This window comes from Tyto alba, unplaced genomic scaffold, assembly GCF_018691265.1.
Source record: "Tyto alba isolate M040663 unplaced genomic scaffold, T.alba_DEE_v4.0 Super-Scaffold_7, whole genome shotgun sequence".
In the NCBI taxonomy this organism is placed as follows: Eukaryota; Metazoa; Chordata; class Aves; order Strigiformes; family Tytonidae; genus Tyto; species Tyto alba.
In genome coordinates this window covers 11,267,841-11,287,498 of record NW_024881328.1, presented here as the reverse complement: position 1 = coordinate 11,287,498, position 19,658 = coordinate 11,267,841, and the positions used below count along the sequence as shown (strand labels likewise).

The 19,658-nt window shown below is 40.8% G+C and overlaps 2 protein-coding genes across 4 annotated transcripts; one reads left to right on the top strand and one right to left on the bottom strand.

The window, feature by feature from the left end:
* Nucleotides 1-218: 218 nt before the first annotated feature.
* DTX3L (deltex E3 ubiquitin ligase 3L) lies at nt 219-7,819 on the bottom strand. The gene is made up of 5 exons (XM_042784192.1): nt 7,627-7,819; nt 7,118-7,347; nt 3,688-5,220; nt 2,774-2,991; nt 219-1,194 (listed from the first exon to the last, which is right to left on the bottom strand). Exons 1-5 carry the CDS (start codon nt 7,802-7,804, stop codon nt 1,125-1,127), a joined length of 2,229 nt encoding a protein of 742 aa, XP_042640126.1. The 5' UTR covers nt 7,805-7,819; the 3' UTR covers nt 219-1,124.
* PARP9 (poly(ADP-ribose) polymerase family member 9) lies at nt 7,584-19,309 on the top strand. 3 transcript variants are annotated; one of them, XM_042784191.1, is made up of 10 exons: nt 7,584-7,651; nt 8,453-8,492; nt 9,802-10,619; nt 12,031-12,258; nt 12,338-12,556; nt 13,805-13,880; nt 14,332-14,703; nt 15,509-15,654; nt 17,038-17,212; nt 18,408-19,309. In XM_042784191.1, the coding sequence occupies exons 3-10, from the start codon at nt 9,810-9,812 to the stop codon at nt 18,713-18,715; spliced, it is 2,334 nt and encodes a 777-aa protein (XP_042640125.1). In that variant the 5' UTR covers nt 7,584-7,651; nt 8,453-8,492; nt 9,802-9,809; the 3' UTR covers nt 18,716-19,309. The 3 variants fall into 3 exon arrangements, with proteins under 3 accessions (XP_042640125.1, XP_032859306.1, XP_032859307.1); XM_033003415.2 differs by lacking the exon at nt 7,584-7,651 and adding an exon at nt 7,852-7,942; XM_033003416.2 differs by lacking the exon at nt 7,584-7,651 and adding an exon at nt 8,059-8,149.
* Nucleotides 19,310-19,658: the final 349 nt, after the last annotated feature.

Genomic DNA, 19,658 nt, shown 5'->3' with positions numbered 1-19,658 from the left:
CCAGCTTTGACTGGAAATCAGGTAGACTTATTCCTAAACTGTACAGCTACGATTAGAAAAAAAAAAAAAAAAAAAAAAAAAAAAAGAGGTGGCATGGGGTCCAAATCACCTCAAATCATGGCATTGCAGGGTAGCTCCTAAATTAAAAAAAAAAAATACAATTATATGTATCTAAAACAGGAGAAACACTTGTACAGAAGAATGCAGAACTAAGCAGATGGTATTTTTGTATTTTATTAGTTATATTCAATAGCCTAACACAAATGGTTTAACTCACAATTATGGCTGCGTTAAGTGAAAGCTATTTGTTTAACACCACCACAAAAGTAATTAGCAGCCTTGTTAGTGCAGAGTAGCAACAGTATCTTTATAATATAATTTAACCATATATTGGAAGCAATGAGAAGAATAACTTTTCATAGTTGCAAAGCTGACTTAAAAGTTGTAATTAAGCTTAAACATGATGGAAGGCACAGAACCAGGACCCCATTATCTGAGATGGCCACAGGCACTGTTACTTTCCATTTGCTTAAACACAGCTCTGAGCATTCAGCACTTCTGCAGGCTTAAAAATACAGCAGCATCCACGTACTCCCTAATACATTATCCATACTAATTCCATGTTTAAGACCAAAACCCCTAATGCCATTTCTACACCGAAAAGGAAAAGAAGCAAAAGATCATAGTTCGATCACAGCTGATACTGTAACATCTACATAAAAATTTTCCAGCAGATGGGTTAAGTGATGCTATCCATGAGGACAGATGTAATAACACAAAGCTAAAGCAAGCATTGGATTGAGTAAAAGCTAGTAGTGGACCTATTGGTTTTTGTGGTCAGATATGTGGGCAAAAGTGTAGATCAGAGTCCCTGGTAAAATGAGATAACACAGTTTGATATTCAACAAGTACTGTCTTCTGTAAAGATTACTCATAGAGAGAAGTATTATTCAAGGAAGTAAATGATGTGTAAAGAATAGATATCATTTGATGAAAAAGATTACTTTTCTTAGCTGTCTGCAAAATACCAAGTGATTAACTTCTTTCTTCTTGGTCCTTGAATAGTAAATTAACTGGTACATGTTCAGTTATTACACTTAAGAGATGACAGTTGATAAATTTCTTTATTCAATTCCTCTTGCTTTCAATTCCGATCGAACTCGCTGAAGATAATCAGGATCAGGGTAACCAAAACTAGGAGAAGAAGAAAAGAATTGTTTGGGCTACTTCTACAATGAAGCACTTAACAGTTCTACAGAACCTTCTCATGAAAATCTCCTAAAACACTTTACAAATTGTATGAACTTACTTCTTTATAGAGAAAACAGGCACTATTTTGCAAGTCAGAGAGGTGGTATAGACAGGGTAAAGCTAAAAACTTAAGGAGCTGCTGAATTTGGTTGGCCAAACTGACACTAAAAACTTGATTTTCAAAGCTGCCTGCTGTCTCACTTGAAAATGAGAGGGCGCTTGGGTAGGCACCTTTCTAAAAATCAGACCTGAAGCGTATCCAAGTGAGCATTCAAAGCATGAATATAATGGCACCTCTGGATTTTAAGTAGTGCATCACCAAAAGTGTGTACGAAGCAAGTGATAACTAGGGAGAGTATTTGGGCAGAGGGGGGTGATAAAGTAAATGAGGTACATTTTGCTCTTTTATGATCCTAGCCCAGGAAGGAGGATCTAGACACAGATCTTCAGAACTTGCAGGAAGACACCCCTGAGAGGCTGCAACAAGCTTGAAAGGACTGTTGTCTCTGCAAGGTTTTTTCCAGGAGCCAAACAGTTTACTGATATAATCTGTAGTTAATCATATCGTTAAGAATGGTCAATCGTATGTGCATTAAGCAGTGGAATGTAGTGATCCTGACCAGAAGACCATTATGCATTGAGAAACTGGTGATCCACATGACAGTTAAGCAGGGCAGGCCCAGGCCTGTGCCATGCTGGGCCATGCTGCACGTTCAGCGTGGCTTTCGGGCCTGTGTCATGCTGTGACATCCCGTGGCTGCATGACAGGCTTGGCCAGCTCACTCCAAGAGACATGCTGCCGGCAGCTCCCACTCAGTACTGGTGATTACACCACCTGCGTGTCCTTGCCTTTATCTAGAGCTGCAGCAAGTCCCCAAGAAATGCTGAATAGAGTTGTCTGTTACTAAGAAAATCCTCTAATAGCTTGAATGACCAAAATGGGGTAAACCCTTTCTATGGACGGGGTCAGCATGGAATCTTGTGCTGTGATTGGAGGCCCACTGAATGCTGTGCAACTCGGGGTTCCTAGTATCTAAAAGCACATAACCATACTGATACTACAATCGCTTTCTTCCTGCTGTTAGTTCTAATAAGTAGAACTTCCAATCATATTTTACAGAGTCTGAGTGCCGTCTTTACTGGGATCATAATAGACCAGCACCTCCTGGTGAAAACCAGCAGGTAACAGAAGAGGCTGAGATCAGGAGTCCAACCTTAGCTGCTATCAAGAGCTTGCTGTCCTGTCTTGTACTAGTAGTTTATAATGAGAGCAGTTATTAACTGAGTAGGTGCTTTACACAACTCACTGGTGAATGAGTGGCCCGAAGGGCAACAGAACACTAAACTCATTCTTGTTCCAACTGTCCAAACTGGTGAAGGTGATTCAAGTCTGGATGTATAGAGCAGTCTGCAATCCCTTTTTAGTGACAAAATCCAAAAGCTCTAATATGGAAAATATTCAGGGTAGCCTTCCTGACATATCTGAGTAGCAATAAAATTACATAAAGAAAAGGCTACTTACTTGGTAGGTCCTCCAATTCTGGAAGTTTTGTGGTGAATATCGTTCCATGTGATGACACCTTGTGCACCAGTAGTACGTGACTGCCCCACCGTAAAAATCAGTTTTTGGTTAAAGGCTCTTCTGAGGAGCTGCAGAATTTCTCGCCCCTCCTTACTGTCAGGTAAATATGCCATTCGAGAAGTTCCATCATAAGGTTTCCCTGGGTTTGGATGGTTGCTCTGTTTTGTAGAAAAACAAAACAAAAACACACTCTATATCATAAATGCTTTGAAAGCATGAAAATTACACATCCCAGCTTTCGCAATACTTTTTATCCTGTCTTTGATTCGGAAGGACATAGCATGACTCATTAGATAATTTCTTTCATAAAAGTTTCGTTCATATTTTCTTGTTATCACTCATGCATCCATTGTTTTCTTCTTTGCTCTCCCAAATGCATGTCACCCCACCCCCGACTTTCACGTATCTCATCTTCAGTCCTAGTTGTGACTCTAAGCACATAACATAAGCTGATTTCTCACCTGGAAAGCTTACAAGCCAGCTTGCTATTCGTTTTTGTCCACTGGTGTCGGCAGCTAAGAGAATGCCTCAGAGAATCCTCATTATACTCACAGAATTTTGTTTACATGATACTGCTCCATAGATTTCAGTTCAGTTATTCCCAACGTACAAATTAAAGACAGGTAGCTCTGTCCTGGTGCATATAAAATGGAGGGCTACTATTTGACTATTTATTTCCTACTATATTACTTAATTGCACCGAAAATTACTATATTAAATACTTGCACGCTTGTACAGAAAGAAATATATCTCCTGGACATGCGTTAAAAAGATGGCAAAATAGTTAATTTTATATTAAATATTGGTTTTGTTGTGGGAAAAATATATTTTCTTGAATCTTTAAATATACTTACAGTTTGAACACCACCATGCATCTTATATGTAATCTCAATAGTACCACAAGTGGGATAACCAGGGAGAGATGAAGACAGCGTTCTAGTTGACATTGTTCCCTCTGGTTGGTCTCCTTTCATGAGTCCGTAGAAGGTACCACAAACCGGACAACTTTGCTTGTAAGTCATGGCCTGATTGATGCAACTTTTGCAAAATGCATGATTGCACTTTCTCAGTATTTCTTTATTCTTAATTCTCTCCATGCAAATTGGACATACATCTTTGTTGTCTTCTTTTGTCTTTGCCTTAACCTGTCCTTCAGAAGAAAGATTATTCTTTTGCTTGCCATTGTATTTCTTCTCAGATGTTCCTGTAGCTTCTTGATAGCTGAGATTAGAGGATGGTGGTGCCCTATTTTTAGTTTGTGTTGAGTCTCCAGTGTCAAGAAGGTTTATAATGTGCTTTTCAGCAGCATAAAGGTGGTCTGGTAAACCACTTAAGATGAAATGGTCTTCCTTCTTTGTAAGTTTTACATGCAGATTTTCCAATAGTTTTCCATTAAGTAGCATATCTAATCTTTTCTTCTGATCTTCTGAAAGCTCTGAGCTGATGAGTTTTTCTCTTAACCTTGCAGAGGCACTTTGAAATGCACTAATGAAACTTTCAGTAGCATGTGAAGACATATCAAAAGTTTTGATCCTAGGTGTAAATATTAAGAGCATCTTCTGGGCATGCAAATTGTCTTTCTTTTCGATTACTGTATCAAATTTGTCTTTAATGTCTTCAATTTCTTTGTTTAATACTGTTTCCAGTAATTTAAACACAGAAACATCAACTTCAATTCCATTCCTGTATTTGTACAGCTCAGATGATATTTTTATATTCTTTACAACTTGGCTGTTCTCACTTTCCTCTGCTAGAAATTTTTTGGCAGCTAAAATCTCACTCTCTGGACCACGGAGGAGCAACTGATTCCCTTCCTCTTTGGCAAGAAGATTACTAAACTTAGCATTTAATTTCATTATTGTCTCGCTTAATGTGAAACTGTTTGTTATGGGAATTTTTTCCTGCTTCAGATCTTCTACACTTCTCTGAAAAGTTCTGATAAAAAAATCATTAGCTCCTTGTATTGATGCAGGACTTTTATCAGCAGTTAACCATACTGATGTGGTTCCATTGTAATGATCTTCTCTTCTTATACACACTCCAAAACGTTCACGTAGTACTTTGATTTGTTCTTTGCAGGTATGACTGAAATATTCATAGAGAGCTGACGGAACTGTAATCTCATTCGTTTCTTCAGTATTCAGAACATTTTCATCTTTCAAACTATTCTTTGTTTCAGAATGTGAAAAATCATGGTTTGGGTCACTGCCTTCAAGAATATCCTTAAAGTAGTGATAAGCTTTTTTGATATCTGTAAAATCTCCCGTCAATTTCTCAGAGCCAGGATTTCCTTCTCTTTTTAAATTTGGACATATAATGGTAATTTTCTCCCTTTGCTGGTCAGTGAACATACTCGTATTCAATGTTGCAGATACTGTAAGAAATATCTAAAAAGGAGACAAGAAAGTATTAATTATTGGTGTTTTTTTTCTAAAGTTCCCTGCTTGCTGCTTCTATATTTTGAGCAAGGAAAAGCTCTGCACGTGTCAGTCGGGCCAGATTACTATAGACACATTTGCACACAGTGTTTCTTTTATGTCATGTATACCGACATTACACACATGTAATTAAAGCAACCTGCTTCTAAGTAAGCAGAAAAATTAAATTTGTTAATGTCATCAGCATTTCAGGAACAAAGACAGTAACTTTGCTACTTAGTTTGAGACTGTGACCAGTACCCTCTAGTAATATGGTTAGCAGAACTAACATCATTTTTTGTTAGGCAAATGGTCATTCTCTGTGACTGAGTTGGTCACGTATTAGTGCCTTTTCCCCTCGGTATCAGGCCCTGAAGGTCCTGCACACCAGGAAGACAAAGCAAACAGATTTCTTCTTCCCCTCCCTATTGTCCTCAAGGTTCCTGGGCACCAGGCCAACTACACCCCTCCTTACCGGCCTTGAAGGTCCGCGTAACTGCACAAAATCAAGCAGTTACAAGTCCTAAGTTGGAACCTGGACCACAACTGCTGCTGGACAGTGAGACCAATGATCCCCAGTGGTCAGGGACACCTCCACCATCTTCTGCTTCGTCCAAGGACTGAGTGAATGACTCATATTCTTGTATGTGTTTTTCTAGTCTAGATTATGATTGTTATATTGATATGGCAAGCCAAGTATTAAGATTTTACATGATCTGCAGTGGGTCCAGGTAATTAGAAACCATAAACTAAGCTATGCTATAAAATTCAGTACTTCACTACTTATAAAATTGTACTACACTGATTCTACTTGTAGAAATCATATGCTATTCTGATCATTAATTTTATGCTATGCTAATCACAAAATCCTGCTAAAAAACCCCAAAGTTTTAACTGTAACTACAACTTAGGGCCATCATCATTCTGCCAAGGATCCCCAGAAGAACTTGTCTGTCCCCTTAGTGCCAGGTGACAGAGACACACCATGTTTTAAGAGCACACATAACCTATATTACACTGTTCTTTAACTATATTAGACTTTATAGTTTTCTCTTATTATCTTTCTTTTTAAAATTCCCCGAAGTCATGCTTTAGTAGCTCAGGATTAAGACAGAAAATAGGATTCTGAAAAATAATAACAAACATATTCACATCTCTACTTTGCACAGACAGGCTAGGGAACTTTGCAGTATACTGTTACAGACGTCAGATAACCACTACGTTAGCACATGCTATAGCTCAAAAGCTACATCTATGCTACTACACAGAACAGGGTAAACCCTCTGGGCCAGATATCAGTGTCTTGGAAGAGCCACATCTACATCATGTAACATAGCCTGATCCTACCCCACGTCCCTAACACACAGCTGATCTTTTATTTTCTGCGTAACTTTTAGTTTGAAGTGTCTGAAACAGTGTTTGCTAGGCTAAATTCCATCAGAGCAATTTTTTTAACAGAGATAAGGGATGGAAGTAATTAGGGCTGTCTGAAGGTACAAAACATGCTAAAATAATGTTAGAGGTCTGCATAGCAGGAAGGGATCCAAACATCGTACAATTTTACTGCCTTTTGGGAGTAATCCTTGGTGCATACTATCCCCTGAAACTGGCCAGGGTGCTGCTTTGTGGAGTAATGGTTGGCATGTGCAAAAACCACGCTGGGGAACTTGGTGCCTGTTAACATGTCTGGATGACCTGTGGCCCAGCACTCAAAAGTTACTCGTCCTCATTTTCTTGACTAAGATAATGTAACTGACATTTACTTGGCATGAAATACTGAAGTGCAACATAAAGCAATGCAAAGTCCTTGTGAAACTACAATCGGGGCAGGTCATGACGCTGCTTGTTACTGCTCTTCCTGACGTACCTTTTTGGTAATGACTTCCCTTGCCATGTCTCCAAGGCCTCTGGCTGCCTGCTGCTCCATGGACCTTTGTGGAGGTGGGGAAGAGCTGGAAGGGATGGAATTTCTAGGGGAGGCCTGCTCTGTAAACGAGCTCCTGCTCAGGTCCCCTTGTCCCGCCTCGATGACTATCTTCAGGCGTCTGGCACCAATGTCCAAGGCATGGTCTGCGCGGGATTCCACACTCTTCTTATCTGCAGCAATTCAGGGACTGGTAGTTATAAGGCTGATAAAGTTACCTGAAAACTCGACGGCTAGGTGGGGCCACGGACACCACCCACTCTCCCCTTGCCCGCACACTGCCCAAGGCCGCAAGATGGTGCCGTCGGCGGCCATTTCCCGCCCCCCTCACACGGCTGCGGGCCTTCCGTGCGAACGGCACCCCCCGGGGTTCAACCGCCCCCTCAGCGCCGAGCCGCGGGTCCCGCCGCCGGCAGAGCCGCCCCAGCCCCTCTTCTCCCTCGTCCCCGTACCTCGCTCCTGCTGGAAGTGCACCCAGTAAGTGCCGGGCTCGGGGCCCACCCGCACCTCGCACTCGCCGCCCCCCGACCGCTTCCCTGACTGGAAGTAGCTCTGGAGCTTCAGCATCGGCTTCTCGCCGGCGTCGGGCGCGGGGCAGAGCCGCACCAGCAGCGGCGCCGCCGCCATCATGCCCGCCGCTCCCCGCTTTCGCTTTCGTTTCCCGCTCCGCCGTTCGGGGCCGCGGTTCCCCGCCCCGCGCCCCGTTCCAGCTCCCAGCGCTGAGGGGGGGAGACGGCCGCGCCGCGCCGGTTCATGGGGATCTTCCAGGTACCAGAGCGGGGCTGGGGGCCCGAGGGGACGGCGTTTGCTCCGCCGCGGTGGGAGGCAGCGCTCTCACGGGCCCGGGGACCTGCGGCTGGAAGTGCCCCTGCGCGCCGGGCTGGGCCGGGCCGGGCCGGGCTTCCCGGGGCCGGCGGGGCTCGGGCACTGGGCAGAGAGGGGAGCGCTGCTCTCTGAAGCGACGCTCGGGATGAGGTAAAATTTCTCTGCTTCTCACCCGGTCAGCTGGAGCTAGAGTCAGCTCTGGGTAACTTCACCAGCAGCGGTCCCGCCGCCCTCATTTCAGCTTTGGGTAACATTAGAAATATTAGAAATAAATATTAGAAAACTTCACGCAGATTTTTGAAAACGTGGTGCTGCCGGTTTTGCTTGAAACAGAACTGCTCCTGTAGGAACGCAGCCCATCAAGCAGTAACATCTATTTTCTCTTTCTTGTTTTTCTTTCGTTTTTTTTGGTTTTTGTTTTTTTTTTTTTTTTTTTTTTTTTTTTTACAATAGAGTTACAGCCCAGAGACCTCGGAAGAGAAAAACAGTTTCGGTAAGTCTCTCAGCCATCTGAAAAGTGCATTCTTCTATTTAATTTGAAAACTGTAAGCTACAGCCAGCAAGCAGGAAAACATCAACGTGGAACAGCCACAAGCAGTGTAAGTGCAAGACATTAGACTCTTTTTACAAGCAGGTAGCATACCCCAGAGGAAAGTTTGATTAAACACATACAAGTTGATTTACACTAATTAGCATAACTACTGCATATAGTACTGCTGACATCTGCCAGGAGAGGGCTGTATAGCCATAGTGGTAATATAAAAACTGTCCCAATCTTTGCCATTATTTTTGTTCCCTAAAAAAAGTGGTGTAAAAAGTCCTTCTGAATTCTTAAGTTCCATGCAAGGAACATACTTGCTTGTGGGTTTTAAATGCAGACCAAAGAAGAGCCACAGAATTAAAGACAAAGGTCAGCATAAGATCTGTTTCAGCTGGATCTCCGTGGCACCGTTAAATGAGCATGTTCATTTGCTAGTATAGCTGTGAGTCACTGCCTCTGCAAAAACCTGGCATGCTCACCCTTGGACCTTGCTGGAAATCAGTAACAAAATGCTAAGAATGCCCTGGACATGACGGAGACAGGCTTCAGCCATCTCAGCAAAACAAACTCAGAGGAGGAGAATTGGTGGTTTCTGCTTTTACAAGCATTTTGAAGCCCTGGTTATGGCGTGGCTTTCCACATTTGCTTTCTCAGCTGCGGTTTTAGTGGCAAATGCAGCACAGCATCACAGTGGCACTGCAGCCAGTTAACAAAGCCCTGTAACAGCATATGTTTCAAAGACATTCCTCTCACACTTGTCTGCTCCTTTTTCCTCCTCACCATTTATTCTCATCCCGTTCAGTTGTGCTGCTACATCAGTCCGGGAGGTTGGTGCTCTAAATTAAGTTTTGTGGTATGGGGTTTTGTTTGTTTTTTAATTCTGATTCATTTAAGAATATGTCCCCGGTGTGGTTGTGTTAGCTTAGCGGTGAGGACGATGAATAGCAGGAAAGAGAGAACAAGTAGCAGGAGGAGACACACCTTAACCAAGCTCCCTCCTCAGGTAAACAGAAAGGCAAACCCAAGCCCTCAAGTCACCACAGGCTCAGTGATACTGTTGTCATCTTTTAGTACCTTTCTTTGCTTAGTTGGACTTTCTCAGCCTATGAAAAAGGCAGAGAGAAGATGAGGCTGTGCCAAAAAATATTGTTAAGTAATGACAGTAGGATAAAACTGAGAGCTATAAACCACACTTCTATATAAAAAGCAATGTTTTGACAGTAATATCTTGGATTTCACTTTATATTATTCTGTGTTCTAGGGCCAAGCATGGTAATGGATGAGGACAACTTGATGATCCCCATCAATAAAGATGCCTATGAGGTTCTTAAGAAAAGAGAGGACTGTCTAAGCAATCATATCTATAAAAAGTTTGCTTGTACATTGACCTTCAAAAGTACAAAGAGCACTGTTGAAGTATACAGGAAAAAACTAAAGGGAATTGACATTTGTGTTTGTAAGGATGATCTCACAAGGCACAAGGCTGATGCTTTGGTGAATGCAGCCAATGAATATCTAAATCATTCAGGAGGCCTTGCTTTAGCCCTTGTGAGTGCTGGAGGGCCAGAAATACAAGAGCAAAGCAATCTTTATATTCAGAAGTATGGAAAACTCACAGCTGGTGAAGTAGCAGTGACAGGTGGAGGGAAGCTTCCTTGTAAGAAAATTATTCATGCAGTTGGTCCGATGTGGACTGTTAGTGAAAAGGAAAGATGTTGTCACCTACTTCAGAAGGCTATTGTGAATGTTCTGAAGTACGTTAGTGCTCCAGAAAATACTATAAAGTCTGTGGCTATACCAGCAGTGAGCTCAGGTATTTTTGGCTTCCCAGTCAGTTTGTGTGCTCAAGTGATTGTAATGACTATAAAGGAATTTGTTGAGGCAAGTCCACCAAGCTGTCTCAGTGAAATCCGCCTGGTGAACATTTGTGAGCCTACAGTTGCAGAAATGAAGAAGGCCTGTGAAACGTTTCTGGATGATACCAGTTCACTTTCAGCTTTGCCAAGCCAGCCTTCAGCTTTCTTGATAGAGGGGGGCCTTCGTTTGCGCATCATAAAAGGACTCCTAGAAGAGCAGAAGGTAAGTCTATCCCATAATGTGTTGAACATGGAGTTGCCTCCAAGTCTTTGCAGGATTTGGAGCCCAAGAGTTCAGAACACATATTGTATCGATCCACTAAACAGTTATCTTCTCATCCTGATGAGAATTTGCAAATGGTAAATAAATTATAGCAGCAAGGAGTTGGTTTATTTTCTAAACAAGTACTAAACATTAGAACATTTTTACTTTTTTGTATACATGCTTGTTATGGTATAATAGGAAGCAGCTAAAGATTGGAGGATTAATATTAATATATCCCTATGTTAATGTTTATCTTCTTATTATAACATCATGGGAGTTCACATTTTATCATGCGTTCCCTTGAAGTCTACTATTATTTTTTGCCTTGTTTTTTTCATGTAATGTATGTTCTCCTAGATGCCACTATTGGAGTTATTCAGCACACACTGACACATCTGAAAATAACTGATACAGATGACGTGCACCTTATCTTTACACAGTGTATCATTTAAATTAATTAATTTAACTATTTAATTAGAAAATTTGATGCAAAATATATGAGCTTAATCATAGTAATCCAACAAAGCTCTTAGACTGGAAGCTACATCACGGGAACAGCATTTCCTTTTAGCAAACAGTGCGTCTTTAAAAAAATCCTAACTTTTATTTTAAAGAAGTATCTTAATTGAATAGGAAGTTCATTTTTTTGATGTGAGAGAAAAGAATTGCAAAGTTGACATTGTGGGGAATTTTATTAACCAGTTCTGCAGCACTGAAAGATACCACATGCCTTCAAGACTATGAGGAAAATATGCTCCAAGGTCTTGTATCTTTAGATGATCTTCAGCAATTAAAGTTAGAACAATGCTGTTTTCAGCATTGCGTAAACAAGTTTTTTGCATTTTACTTACTTAATTTGAAATACAGAAGGCCTACTACAGGAATCTACTGTTTCCGCTGGGAATTGGAAACAACCATAGCTTTCAGTTCCCCTGTGTGCAGTGACCCTGCTGGTTTGGTGATGAGTGTATGCTACCCTAAGGCGAGGAGCATGGGCTGGGGTAACAGACATAGCCATAGTTCTCTCCGGCTCATTGATAACTGGCTGCAGAATTGCATTTGATGAGGCGTGTACGTGTCACTTCTATAGCTATAGTAATAATTCTGTTGAATACACTCTGGTGACTTGAACAGGTCTTACGTATGCTGTTGGCTTCTGAAAAAAATGTATGCATCTACTACCACTAGGAGGTGGATACTTTGATGTATTCCAACACTGCCCTTAGCACTAAGAGAACCTTTCAAACAGCTGATCTGCTGCAGTCAGGCTTTTTAAAAGGCATCTTTCCTAGAAAGTGTTCTCTACAGTAGCAAAGCTTGCAAATAGTAAACTTGAGGTATGCTGAAACTTTGCGGTCTTTTCTTTCAGACTACAGCTATTGTTAATTCTGTGTCTGTGAATGGCAAGCCTGATTCTCCAGTTTCAAAACAACTGCTGCAAAAAGCGGGTCCAGCTCTTCAGGATGAACTTCAGTTTCGTCAGAGATATTCATCATTTTATAAGAAACTCATAGTAACAGAAGGGTATAACCTGCCCTGTAAGCTTATACTGCACATTATATGGCGGCAAGAGAGCCACTGGATGTTACTGTGTGAGGTAATGATCAGTTAGGTTGTATTTTAATAGATTTTCATGTTGAGTGATGTGAGGATTAAAACACTTGTTTTTCCTGCAGGAATTAAAAGATGCAGTGGCAAAGTGCCTGCATTACCTTCAGGACTGTCAGTCTCCCTCAGTTTCTTTTCCAGGAAATGGGAGTTGGTCGTTAATGCTGCCTGTTGATATAGTGGCAGCGATCATGATTGAAGAGGTTTTAAGCTTTGCCAGGGCACACCCTGAGAAGAAGATAGATGTGCAGTTTGTCTTCTGTCCCGATGACAATGATGCCTATCAGGTAACAAACTTGTCAACTATCAATACAGAAAACATAAAACTGTAAAAATATTCCCATAGATGACTACAAATTAAGATAATCTGAATTCTGTACTACTTTTGTGAGAAGCAGATCCCTGTATAAAACTATTTGTCTCATTAACAGATATTATTAATCTTTACAAATGTTTATTTTCTCTTCACTAAACCATAAGTCTTTACCCTGTGGTCTAATAACAAGGGGAGGGAGCTCTGAAATTCTCATGACTGTCAGTGAATTTATAAGAAAGAATCTACCCTTAACTCATTAGGGAATAAACTTATTCCTCCTCAGGAAATTTCTTTAGCCATTTTTTTTTTTCGTATGAAGTTCCTAGGGCAAAAGACCATCAACACATTATATGACCTAACACGATAGAAGGGTTGTGGACAGACAGTGGATAACTTCAACTGCAGTGTGCCATTTTCCACCTTTTGAATACGTGGCAGATGTGATAAATACACAACTATTTTAGATAGTCATCTATTATAAAAGTACAGAGTTTGCTTTTGTTCCCATTTAACGTCAACCATGCATTCTTTCAACAGGTGCAAGAACTAGGTGGAGCAGGGTTAGTACTAGATGTTTTTAAGGTCCTTCCCAATCCAAACTGTTCTATGACTCTAAAATCAGATCCATGTTCTGTAACAGTCCCATGAACTCCAAAGGAAGCTGCAGGACAGCTGTGTGCTCATCACTTAATCCCCTGATGATCAGGGCACAGCAGAAACTGTTTGCTGAAAAAAGAAGGAAAGGCAATTTTCCAGATGCCAATTCCACTGCCTAGCAGAGTAGTGCTTCTCAGAGGCTTTCCATGTGTGATCATTAAGAGGAGCTTTGGGGTCAAGGCAGGGGAATAGTCTGGGTTTTAAAAGTGAGTAAGGATTCATCAGCATTAAACTGCAAGTAATGAACATCTTTATTTACTGCGGTTCCCTGAGTTCTGGATATGTTATAACCACAAGGAGTTGGTAAAGGTGCCATTCAGTGTATAAGGTATCTTACCTTAGCAGATGTAGAACAGGAATATATTTGATAGTGTCAGGAGTAAAATTTTGTGAAAAGGTGACAAATGGCAGCTGTTAACAATTTCAGAATTTGAGGGGGGGTGGGGGTGGGGGATGTGGTATAACTACAGCTGTAAACTGCTTATTAACAGAGTTTTAAAGAGACAAATTGCATACTTGATAACAGAGGTTGCAAACTACTCCTAAACTTTTCTCTTTCAAGGTTTTCCAGAGAAAATTTTACTCAGCAGTACAAAAACTGGAAAAAAAGCAGTATTACAGTGGAAGTGATCATTTGAGTAAGTAATAAACAGAAGGGGCATCTCAGGTAAATGAGCACTCCAGATTTGAGAATCTGAAATCACATTCCTTCAAAAAGAACTTTGTGTATGTGTGTTGGGGAAAGCGGGAGGCAAAAAATAGTGAGTGCTTTGCATTTTTACATTAATAGGAATGGAACCGGTCAGTCCCTTACAAGATTTTCAAGCATAAAGATCATTATCAGTGCCTAATTTGTTGAAAGTCATTTAGTGGAAGGCAAATAAATTCTGCATATGTATTTTGTTTTGTTTTGTTTTTCCTGGGAACCTTACCTCCTGGTTTGTAATCTCTTTTTTTTGAGTGTACCAGAAGAGTAGTGTGTTTCTTGCCTTGTACGTCTTGGATTACATATAGGAATTTGTGACAGCACTTGAAAGCTCTTTACGCTTCCAATGCACTTGTATAAAAAAAAAAAATCTTTTTTTCCAGCTACAGGGTCAGGCAGTCAAAGTGTAAAAGAGAGTGCAAAGAGCGAACCAGCTATTGAACTCAGAGGGAAAACATACAGAGCATTGGAAGCAGCAGCATCATGGATACAAAGCATGGTACAAATTCAGGAAAGTCACTGTGCTACTATTGAAAACAACTACATTTTTAGCCTTGGTAAAAAAGAGTTCGCAGAACTATCCCGAAAGCAGCGTTCTGACGTATGTGTGTCAGAAGAAGTGAGAGGTGGAAAAGCCAGACTGGAATTTCAGGGCCCTCCTGATGCCGTGATTGATGCAGTGCTCGCAACTGAAAAATTACTACTTCGTATGCAAGAGAAGAGTACAGCTGAACAACAACTGCTGTGTTTAATGAGTATGTAAAGTAAATAAGTGCCTAAATGAGGTCAAGTGTGAAGCAACGTATACCTATGTATTGCTGAGAGTGGGGAGACACTTTTCAGTTCACACACATACTAAGCATTGCTTTAATTACCAACATTGCTGTACTTTCATCATATGAGCCCCTGTAAGATGTTTTGTTAGCTCTGCTAACTTGGCAGTATTTCTGGTAGGACAGTTTGTACAGGGGCTGCACGTTGTCGTACAGCCAGCTGTAATTCTGGCTTCCTCCAGGACTGCTTCACTTTAAAGCCTGGCCACTGGAGACTTACAACATTTGCACTTAATTAACACATACCTCTGCTGACCTCTTGCTAGCTACAGCTGGAACACTGTTGCAGGACCCACCAATGGCGTTGTTCTGCAGAGCCCTTGGCTTTCATTAACAGTTGATAAAACTAGTGGTGTTACAGAAAGCTACCAAGTGATCCATTTTTCCTCGTGTTCATATAGTCATTCAATATAGATACCATTATATGAAAGTTGGGCTGTGGAGAGATGTAATAGAAAAGATAAATTCCTTTTCTTTGGTTCCCTCTCTCTCTGGTTTAATAAATGTAGAAAAAATGAATATATACATATGTAATATATATAAAATATATATCAGATATAGATATATCAGTCCCTCTCAACATTAGCCTCTGGCATTATTTCAGAGACTATTTTTAGCATTCTTTGTTCTTAACTAAACTACCAAACTAAAGTATTGGATTCTTCCTCCTTGCCTTCGCTTCAGATATCGTGATATATGAAAATTTTACTACTCTGTTTGTATCCAGGCCAACCAGAAGGTCAGCTTTCAGAAAGACACCTTCACAAGACAGATATGACTAAATGTGTCCAGATTTCACTGGTGGAATCACACCTTCAGGAGTTTAAAGACAGACAGAAACAGTTTGAAAGAGCTGGGCTTCATGTTCTCAAGGTAAAGAGGGTATGCATGGAAAAACTAAGTATCAGCTGATACATTTGAACTAACATGTTTAACACACGTAAAAAACTCAGATGAACCATTTCAATAAAAAATTTTTAAAATTAAGATCAAATTGGCCTAATCCCTAAAGTAGATGTCATCTTTACTCCTAATGAAAAGTCTTTTAAACATAATGCAAATAATTACTCAAAAAGTGTGGTTGAATTCTGAGAAGTCATTTTAATTGTACTGTATGTTGTCTCTCACTTCATGCTTCAAACGTTCCTTTATAGGATTCTAGAGAAATACAAGACTGGTATGTTAGGATGAGTACAATATTCCAGGACCCTAGTGCAGTGTACCTGGTTTTTTAATTGTGAGCTGGACACCAAAAATTAGCAACTGAATTTGTCAGTTATGATCTGATTAGTGGTGTGTTGAAGCTGGGATCTTGCGTGGCTATCAGTGCTTTACTGAATGGGAGGAGGATGAGGCTGTGCACCACAGAAATAGAGAAGTTTGTAACCAGGGATCTGTGTGCCTAGCAGTGACAGTGGGTAACTGGAAACCAGACTGCCACGTGCAGGGTCGCCTTTCATACAAGAAAAGGTATTTAACATGGAAATAATAGTGAATACCAGCCAGATGAAAGCAAGTGCTTCTCGATCTGTGGAACTAACTTTGTTGAGTCTCAGTGCAAATGCTACATTAGAATTTAAAACAGTGCTGCACTGAGGATCAGTCGTAGCTCAATTAAATGACTTACGAGCAGAAGCTGGATTGTGCTTCAGCACCTGCTTGGTGTTCACTGAGCAGCCAGAAGTCTGGCGTGAGCAGGTCCCTGGTGCTGACTTGTGCCATGGGACTGCGAGTGGCCCCTGCGGAGTCAGGGACGCCAGCGAGGGCTGCGGCGTGGCCAGTTCACCTGAAGTGCTGCGTGGTGTTACGCCGCATGCAGCCACACTTTTGAGACACGAGCTCACATAAAGGCCCTCTTATCTGTGGACCTTTTTTCCCCCCCAAGAGCTGTGAAGTTTTGATCAACAAGAGCTGAGGTTCTCCACGCCTTACAGGACACTTTTTTACAAAACGAGGCTGTAAGCACCCACACATCTTAAACGCATGGTTGATAATCTGTTCAGCACAACTCAGGTATTGGAAATCAGTGTGCCAGGATATATTCCCACTGATTCCAGTGAGAGGCACAGGACAATGGCATGGTTCTTTTTCTGTGGATCAGTTGCACACTTCGGGTACTTTATTTACTACGTGGTCAATGCATATAAGCTAAATCAAAGGTTCGTACATTGAAAAACATAGCCTGAACAAGAACAGTTATGATTTCATGGGTATTGGTCTCTGTTTGCTTATAGTACATTACTGTTTATGTTACAGATTGAAAAGATACATAATCCTCTCTTACACGCTGCGTTCCAACAAATGAAAAAAAAAATAGAAGAAAAACAAGGTACATCCAAAATAACCCACAAGTTGTACCAGTGTGTTCCTGCTCACTTCTGTAGCTCCGTATGCCAATCTGGATTTCACAGGATGTACTCTCCACCAACAGGTAATAACTTCCTTTGGCATTTTTAGTGAAAATGAACAGTGACTGACTACTGGAGTTGGATTAAAATTGGAAAAAATGGCATTCATAAACAACAACTGGTTCGTACCCCCATTTAGAGTCATATGAGCTTACTTTTTTACCTACGGTAAAATTTTCCTGGTTTTCCTTCCTAAAACCGTAGAGTCAGTAAGGCTCTGGGAGGATAAGCCTGGATTCTGGCCTAGCCCAAACACTGCTCACAGAATTCCTAATACACACATAGTCCATCTCCAAGTTTTATTTTGTTGCATCACTTTTTAAAGTCAATGCCCGTTTTTACTTGCTGCAAACATGCATTCAGCAGCTTGATGCTTTTAAACATGCTCAAAGGAATCAGAGAGTAATTGAGGGTGGAAGGTACTTCTGAAGGTGATCTAGCCTGACTGCCTGCTCAACCCAGGTGTGATCAGAGACAGCAGATAGTCTGAGTGAGCACACAGCTGTTCCTACTGGAGTGCCCCTGGGAAGAAGGTGGTGGTGGCTATGAAATACTGTAGTAGACAGATGTTTTCAGAAATTGAAAGAATAAACATTTAGGTAAAGGGCATGATATTTGGCTTGTCAAATGCAGAATTGGGATTTCTAGCAACGAACTACTCAAAAATTAGAGATTTGCCTTTCCTTGTCTATGTCTGTATGTCTCTGTCTACGTACATGGCACATTTTCACACTTTCAACGCAAAAGGATGATGGTCTAATTTAATTTCTGTGCCCTTTTCCACATGATACTGTAATAGCATTTTTATGTAGCATTTTCCTTATAAATCTCTAAGGGGTTTTTTTTGTAGTTTGCATTATTGAAATTTTACCCTCTCTGCTGCTTATCAAAGTCCCTAGTACACAATGACTGAAGTGTTTATATAAATACATTATACCTTAATGTTTCTGTCACTGGATTAACAGTTAAATCCACATGGTCACCGCTGGCATAGCAGTTAAAGCGGACTGGCCATCAGCTGTCATTGCTCATGATTTCAGTGGGAGGTCAGTGCTAGTGTCAGAGCCACTTAATGCAAATTCACTTCCAAAAGGATGGCACGCGTTGTACAGTAACATAAAATGTCATATTGAATCAAGCAGCAGTCTCTTAGTACTATCACCCCAAAAGAACCAATTGTTAATAGCTTTTTTCTTCTGAAACTTTTTCTTTTTCCAGAACAAAAATACGGAGCTGGCATCTACTTTACAAGGAACCCGAGAAGCCTAATCAAGGGTAAAGACACGTGGGAAACAGACTCTAAAATGTACGTGTTTGAGGCTGATGTATTAACAGGCTTATTCACTAAAGGCGAACAGTCTTACCTCGTTCCACCAGCAGTGCAAGGGGATGCCACTAAGGTATATGACAGCTTAGTAGATGATGTAAACAATCCTGACACCTTTGTCATTTGCAATAGTGTTGGGGCCCTTCCACAGTATTTGTTGACTTGTTCACAAGTGAGGGAGGGGTATATGGCGTTCTGAGGAAACCAGCAGCATATTAGTTAGAACTGAAGCTATTGTGAAGACCTCTTCAGAACAAAGCCTAATACTTAGAGGATGCTCTACCTAGTAACACATTGTGATCAAAGTGCCTTGTGCAAAGTGCTCTGAAATATCCGTGAACAAAAAAAAGTCAGTCAATACCTTAAGGAGATTAGAATAAAATTACCTGTGAATGGAAACAGAAGGGAAAGCATCACAAAATACAGTTTAACATTTATCTCTTCATTTACTTTCTGCCTTAAAGAGTTCTGAGCATGTGACTATATACTTGTTGCTTGCATAGGCTGTCATTCTTCCATTAAATTTTCTTAATCTGAGATACTGCATGTATTAGTGAAACGCAAGAAACCATGGTTGTGCCTTCGATTCTTAAATCTTCTTTTGACTTAAATAGATTAATGTATCGGGTGAAAGCTGTTTCCCACTTAGGGACATGCTCTTAAATACACAGTTACAACAACTTTGACGCAATACTCAATGCTTTCTAACAGTAGTTGCTGTAAGAGTTTTTATTAGTTAAGATACTTCAAGCATTGTAGATGTGTATATTCAAAATAAAAACAATGAACAACACTGTCCACTAACCTGTTATTTTTCCATATAGTCTTAAGAATGTGACTTGGCCTGTATTTGAGCTTCAGGTTTCTCAGTCGTGTTTGATCTCTTTTAGTGGAGAACTGGTTCAAGCAACAGCTTGAACTTGTTCTTCAATTAATCTGCCTTTACCAATACCTTTTAAAGATTACAGTGTCAGCCTTGTAGCAAGGTATGCCCACGTTGCTTCTGTGATGACCTGAAGCCAGTAAAAGGAAAAGCCTAAGAGCTGTTATACTCATGTCAATGTAAAAGGGGATTCAGTCCAGCCCTCGGGTACTTTGAAACTTTCTGTACTAAAGCCTGAAACTGTGTCTGACATTAGCAG